Genomic DNA, 7,131 nt, shown 5'->3' with positions numbered 1-7,131 from the left:
CCATTGGGGGATGGAGTGGGTGCCTTATTACATACAGTCTGGTGGGGGTGAAAGTTCAAGCTCCCCACATGGTCTCTACTGGCAGTGTGCAGAGAACAGACTTTTGTTGGAGTTTTAAAATCTGTGCCTGTTGATATTTTCAGGTGACTGGACTTCAGCTCCAAGTCTGGGATATATGCGGCAAATAGAAACTGGGAAATTACCACTGCGTTGCTCCTTGGGTCCCCATGTCCCTAACCAGTCTTTCTCCTTCTCTTCACCTTGCAGAGTCTTATGTTTCTTTTATTATATAATAGCCTGGGATTTTGTTGTACTTATAGGGAGGAATAGGAAAAAATATTTCTACTTCATCTTCCCAAAAGAAGTCTGGATTTTGAATACATTTTTTTTTAACTTTTATTTATTTATTTTTTTATTAGTTTCTGCTTTATAACAAAGTGAATCAGTCATACATATACATCTGTTCCCACATCCCTTCCCTCATGCATCTCCCTCCCTCCCACCCTCCACATTTTTAATGTGGAGCCTACAGAAGTTTCCAATGAAGCAGGGGTAGGGTGTGAAGGAAACAGAGGAGTCAAAGATGGCCCCAAGGGCTTTGTCCTTATCAACTAGAAGAATAACACTGTCATCAAATGACAGAGGGAAGACTGTGGGAAGAACATTGTTTTCGAGGGGAGGTGGTATTTGGAGCTCAATTTTTGAAAGGTTAAGTTGGAGGTGCTTGTGGGACATTTAAGTGGAGATGTTGAATAGACAGATGGATATGCTTGTGTGGAGTTCAGTGGAGAGGTCTGGGGAAATATAAATTTGGGAATCATCAGCACTGCATGATGAGCCTTGAGATAGGGAGTAAAGATAAGGGAATGAAGATGTACAAGGATTGAACACTGCTGCTGTTCTTAAGTTAAATTAATTTAATTAAAATAAAACTTAATTTTAATTTTAAAATTAGGGAAGGGTAAAGAAATCAGCAATGGTGACTGAGAAGAAAGGATCAGTCAGTGAGATAGGGAGGAAACTAGGAATCCAAGTGAAGGAATGTCATTCCTTCTAGACCCTTTCTAGTTAGGGTGATCATATTGATTTCCTGTTTAAAATTCTACTTCATTCTCGCTCGCTCTCTTTCTCTCTCTGTATTTGTATCTTTTGGCTCTGGGCTATTTCATGCAGAGGGCCCACATACACTGTCTTTGTTCAGATTACAAGAACCCATGTAGTGTGTTTAGCATACATGACTGGAAAATCTTAGTGGGATATTTAAAAGGACAAAAATTGCAAAGAAATTTTAAACAAACTGCAATATGGCTCACCACTAATTAACAGAATGACGTTAGACAAATCACGTCTCAATTTCCTAACATGGGAGTTTGTACAGCTCTTCATAGTTTCCAAGATTGGAAATGGGGATTAATTTAAAAAATTAGAAGTGAAAGCATTTTTTACGAATGGGACGCTACATAAATGCGAGCTATAATGCAGTTATGATCAACTGCCTAGTGGAGACCGACTAAACATAAAGTGCAAAACATTTTTAAAAGTCCATTTTTTCCTTTCTTAAAGCTTTCTGTAAGCCGCTAACGAACAACGCGACTGTGCAGAGGATTCCATTGCCGAAGGTGACTGGAAGCGAGAAAGGAGGCGCCCCGGCCTTTCCTAAGAGCTCCGCCTCTCGAACGCCAGACTGCGTCTGACGTCACGTGAAGCTTGTACTTCCGCTTCCGGTTACTCACGTTTCTCTCTTTTCCTGTCCGGCTGGAAAGATGGCGTCCCGCAAAGAAGGCACCGGCTCTGCTGCCACTTCTTCCAGCTCCACCACCGGCGCTGCAGCGAAAGGCAAAGGCAAAGGGGGGTCCGGAGATTCAGCCGTGAAGCAAGTGCAGATAGATGGCTTGGTGAGTGGGGTTCCGTCTCCCCAGGCCCACGTGGGGAGCTCAGTTCCCAGCCCGGTTCCGCCAGACGTGCTTCCCGGCAGCCTCCCCTCTGGGCTTGCTGAGGCTGGGCCAAGGTTTTTCCCTAAAACCTTTCTTTATCTTCATTTTCTGCTCGGGAGACGCGGCCGCCTTCTCTGCTATCTAATGGGGGAGGTGAGGGCTGAGAAAGGGGACCTAGGCTAGGGTGTGTGTGTGACAGATTCTTGGGGTCTTGTTTTGAGATGCTTGGGAGAGGTTATTTGGAGGATGACTCTTCTGGGAGACAAGTAGGTGACGGAGGTGTCGAGAAGGATCTAGGACTCTAGGGCTTTTGGAAGGGGAGAGTAAACTTTATTGCTTCCCTGCTGGCATCTGACATCTGTAACTTCACAAGTGGAGATTTACTTTGTAGCCACTTTTGAGCCTGTGGTTCAGCGCTTACCTGAAACGGCGTAATTGGAATAAATATCTTGTATGTTGGTTTCTGCTTTCCCTATCTGTGAACATTGGAGTGCCTCAGGATTTGGGTTTAGGCTTCCTTCCACCTGGTCTCTGCTTGACAAAGTAGATGAAAGCACAACTCTGGAGTCAGACTGCTTGGGTTGGAATCTAGCTCTACAATTAGCTGAATGACATTGGGCATGTTACTTAATCTCTTTGTGCTTGGTAAATTAAATGGTAAAACGTGTTACCATTTAATTTTAGCTGCTACTGGTATTATTTGTAGAAGTTACAGTGGTAGACTTTCTTTAAGGCCCCTTTTCAAAGCTTTAAATATTTGTACTTTGATAACTCCTAGATTTATATTTCTTGCCAGACTTGGTTCTTGAATGCCACTCTTATATATCCAGCTGCCTACTTGCTATCACTGTTTGGATATCTCATAGGTACTTCAAATTTAACGTGTCCAAAATAAAATTATTGACTCTCCCACTCATTAATCTTACCTCAGTCTCTCCCATCTTAATAAATGGAACTACTATCTCTCCATTTGAAAAAGTCAAAACCTAGGGATTCATGTATGCATGTTCTTTTTTTTTTTACCCTCAGCATACAGTCCCTCAGCAAATTGTTTGTTTCACCTTCAAAATATATCAAATTCATCTGCTTCTCATCTCTATGTCACCAACCACATCCACTTACAATAAAATACAGACTTCTTATACAGACTTCAGGGTCCTGCTACTCTTGTCTCTTTCTTCAGACTCACCTCATACTTTCTTCTAGGCTTCAGTCACAGTGAGCTTTCAGAATTTTGTTTTCTCGGCCTGAAATACTCTCTCAAATATTTTTCCTTCTCCGTGGCTTCTTTTGAGCCTTTAGGTATTGGCTTAAATGTCAGCATCTCAAGAAAGGCCTTGCCTAACAACCCGGTAAAAAATAGCCCCATCCCCCCCATCACTCTTCATACATCACCTTTATTTCCTTCGTAGTATTTTCTACTGCCTGTAATTGTCTTGTTTGCTTTCTTGTTTGTCTCCCCCACTAGAATGTAAGCTACTGAGGGCACGCACGGATTATGGTTTTTCACCTGTTCTGTTCCCAAAACGGAACAGGTTAATTGACATAGATAGGATAAACTGATGAATTTTGTACTGCTCCTGTTTCATGTCCCGATATCTTCTTTTATAAAGATTATTTTAATGGCATCTTGACTTGATTTCTTAGCCTGCATACTTTTATTAAAACATTCACTTAATGTGAACGTTCAGACCTTGTTAACTTTCCTCTTGAAATGGTTTTTTTTTTCCCTCCTGGCCGTGTTGCACAGCATGTGGGATCTTAGTTCCCCCGACCAGGGATTGAACCTGTGCCCCCTGCAGTGGGAGCTCAGAGTCTTAACCACTGGACTGCCAGGGAAGTCCCTTGAAATGTTTTTTTTTTTTTTTTTTTCTCTGTACGCGGGCCTCTCACTGCCGTGGCCTCTCCCGTTGCGGAGCACAGGCTCCGGACACACAGGCTCCGCGGCCATGGCTCGCGGGCCCAGCCGCTCCGCGGCATGTGGGATCCTCCGGGATCGGGGCACGAACCCGTGTCCCCTGCATCGGCAGGCGGACTCTCAACCACTGCGCCACCAGGGAAGCCCCCTTGAAATGTTTTTAGTGACTTTGCAATGAATTCAAGGCCCACCAAGATGTTGTCCTTGCTTTTGTGTTCACATTTATTTGCTACTATTTCCAAGCTTCTACGTAGGAACGGTTCATTCCAGCCACACAGGACTAATTTGGTTAGCCTCATGTTTAATCACATTTGTTTCCAGTGTCTTGGTAATGGCCAAGGCCAATTTTTCTTCTTTTTTTCTTGAGCCTTTCCTTTCTAAGCTTTAGTCCTGTTTCATCAATTTTTTCTGTATCTTTAACGTTACCTTTCTCTTGACCATGTGACCATTGTCAGACTTTCCCATATTAAAATGTTGAGCCCTGTCTCTTTTTACTTAGTACTTTGTGTTCATTCTTAGTCCCCACTCTTTTCCTTGAAGTCACTGGTTAAAGAATTTGTCTATATTCGTGGTCTTCCATTCTTTTTTTTAACTCAACTGCTACTAGAATCTGCTATCACCAAGTCCCTGACTTAGTTTTTAAAAAGGTCATTGATAACATTATCAAAGAACTGTAAAAAAAAAAATCAAGATATATTATACATGCAAAATAGTGTCTGTAGTACATAATTTAAATAATCACAAAGTAAACATCCACTTACCTGGCATTTAACTTGAGAAATAGAACAACATTATGAGTATCTTTGAAGCCCCTTCCCCTGTTTCATCCCTTTCTCCCATCCCTTCTTCGAAACCTATAATCACTCCTGTGAGCTTTGTTTCAGTGATTTCTTAGTTTTCTCTATAGCTTCACCCCACAGAGTATTCCCAATTTGTTTAGTTCTGTTTATATTAATAAAAAATGAAATATTAATTAAATCATAGTATATGTTCGCCTGTGTCTTGAATCATACGTATGCGTATCTCATACCATTATTTTGAGGTTATTCTGTTCTAGCGTGAGGAGCTATAATTCATTCATTTTCATTACTATATAGCATTTCATTGTATGACTAGAACATAATTTTCCTCATCTAAATGTTAATGGACTGTTAGATGGCTTGTTTTCGTTGTGTGAAATGATATCTCTCAATAATCTTAATTGTGCATTTCAGTAGGCTTGTCAGTGTGTCTTTTGTTATACATTGTGCAGAGTCCGTGCTCAGTATATCCTTGTAGAACGGATGAGTGAGTCTTCATTGTAGTCAAGTGGTCTCATTGTTCCTAGAGAAGATCAAGCTAATTCTTCCTATTGGACTTTTCATGTAAAACCCACCTTGTTCCCCCCAAACCAGGCTGAATCTTACCTTTCTTATGTACATTATACTTTTGATACTCAAAGTATGATCCAAAGACCGGCAAGACAAGCAGAATTGGCCTCGCCTGGTAGCTTGTTAGAAATGCAGAAATATAGTATTTCAGAATTTTTCCTGATCTACTGTTTCAGGTAATTTATAGCATATTAATGTTTGAGTAGTACTGCTCTGGGCCACATCGATCTCTTCCTTTTTCTGAACTTTTTGTGGTGACAGCTTGTGTTGCTCATCTTGGCGTGTAATCATATGCTGTTAATGAAAGGTTTACTGTATATTAAGGAGAGTCAGGGGGAGTACTAGTAGGTATCCGTAAGTAAGGTAGTTTACCTGCCTTAGGTAGGCAAACCTAAGTCCATCTGACTTTTTCATTTCAAGTTGCTTCCAAGGTTTGGATAACCCTGCAGACATCCTGGACATTGTTCCTTTCCCTTAAGGCGAGAAAGCTTGTTGAAATCCATTTCCTTTTTTAAAAAAACTTCATGACAGTGCTTGCTTCCTGTGTTTATGGCATATACACTATCAGTGATGAGCTACATTAAGTGTTGTTCCTTGTAGCTTTGTGGGGATGATTGAAGGAGCTTAGCATATGTGGTATTTCACATGGAGATGATTTAATAAGTAGCATTTCTGGACCTTACTTTCTTCTGCTTTAATGTGAGGATAAGGTATGGTCTTCCTACTGTAATAAATAAAAGCTTAACATATAAAATTTCCTACTGATGTTTAATCATTGTCCGTAACAGTTTTAGTAGCTGGGATTGATTTTAATAGTTGGTATTAGTTACAGTGGGATTCCAAACTGGATGCCTGACCAAGTAAACGGAATATAATGAGAAATTTAAACTGTAGTTGTTGCAGTCTAGATAAAATGGCATATATCACTTCCCAAATGCCTGCTTCGACATTAAAAGGTGTGGGCACAGAAAGTCTTTTACATCAGACTGCTGGCTTTTTATCTTTTGCTTTCTTGTCACCTTTGGCTTCAACTAGCTCCTGTATAATTAGAAGTTCTGATCTTATTATCCAGGATTTCATAAGTTTATCCAGATATTTTAAGCCTTGGCAACCTTTTTCTGGGCCTTTAAAGCTGATATTTTTGGGGAGAAAAACCTCTATAAATCATTAGGCTTTGAAGACGGTGTTTGCCAGTTCTTATTTTTGTGGTCAGATACTCTCACTTTTACTTTACGAGGTCTCCTTTAGATAGTTTTTTAGATAAAAGTTCCTGATTTCAGCACTACATGAAAACTTGGTTGCATTTGCTTTTCTCTGGGAAATTAGTTCATAATTTTGTTTTTGTAAAATATTTAAATTATGGTACTTGGATATTATTTCATTTGGCAGGATATGGTAAAATATACTGAAAGAGAAAATAGCTTTATCTTTTCCCCCTGCAAACTACTGTTTGTAGAAGATTGTTCTATAAAATGGTTATCTCCTGTAAAGATTAGACTTGATAGCAAAGTATAGTATAATTTACATATCCATCTATTTGATGACAAACTGTACTTGTTTCATCAAAACCGAAGGGCTGAAGTGCGTACTGGTATATACCAGAGCCGTATTCTGGAATTTTATTGATGTTGGTACCAAGCCCAAGCATACAAGGAAAAAAAATGGATTTAGCAAAATAGTGGTAACTCAGGATTAACTTACTCAAAATATAAAACTTTTTTACTCTTTGAGTCTGAATATCAACTGTATTTTGGCATAAAATTTTAAGGATTTGTTTTCCTCCCAAATAGTACCTAAATGCCACAGGTATTCATTGTATCTTGATGATATGAAACATTTTTTTTTCTCAATACCTTTACCTTCTATCCCTGTCCCCAACTAGTTTCATTTGATATAAGTAGCAAATGTT

General features: G+C 39.8%; 1 protein-coding gene across 1 annotated transcript in view; it reads left to right on the top strand.

The window, feature by feature from the left end:
- The first annotated feature begins 1,729 nt into the window (after nt 1–1,729).
- Nucleotides 1,730–7,131, top strand: part of EIF3H (eukaryotic translation initiation factor 3 subunit H) — an 88,942-nt gene continuing 83,540 nt past the window's right edge. The window contains exon 1 of the mRNA XM_060115803.1: nt 1,730–1,895. Coding sequence (XP_059971786.1) covers nt 1,764–1,895 — 132 coding nt within the window. The 5' untranslated portion in view covers nt 1,730–1,763. The remainder of the gene's footprint in view (nt 1,896–7,131) is intronic.

This window comes from Mesoplodon densirostris, chromosome 13 (genome assembly GCF_025265405.1).
Source record: "Mesoplodon densirostris isolate mMesDen1 chromosome 13, mMesDen1 primary haplotype, whole genome shotgun sequence".
Classification (NCBI taxonomy): domain Eukaryota; kingdom Metazoa; phylum Chordata; class Mammalia; order Artiodactyla; family Ziphiidae; genus Mesoplodon; species Mesoplodon densirostris.
Note: the sequence above shows the minus strand (reverse complement) of the source record. Positions and strands in the feature narration are given on the sequence as shown.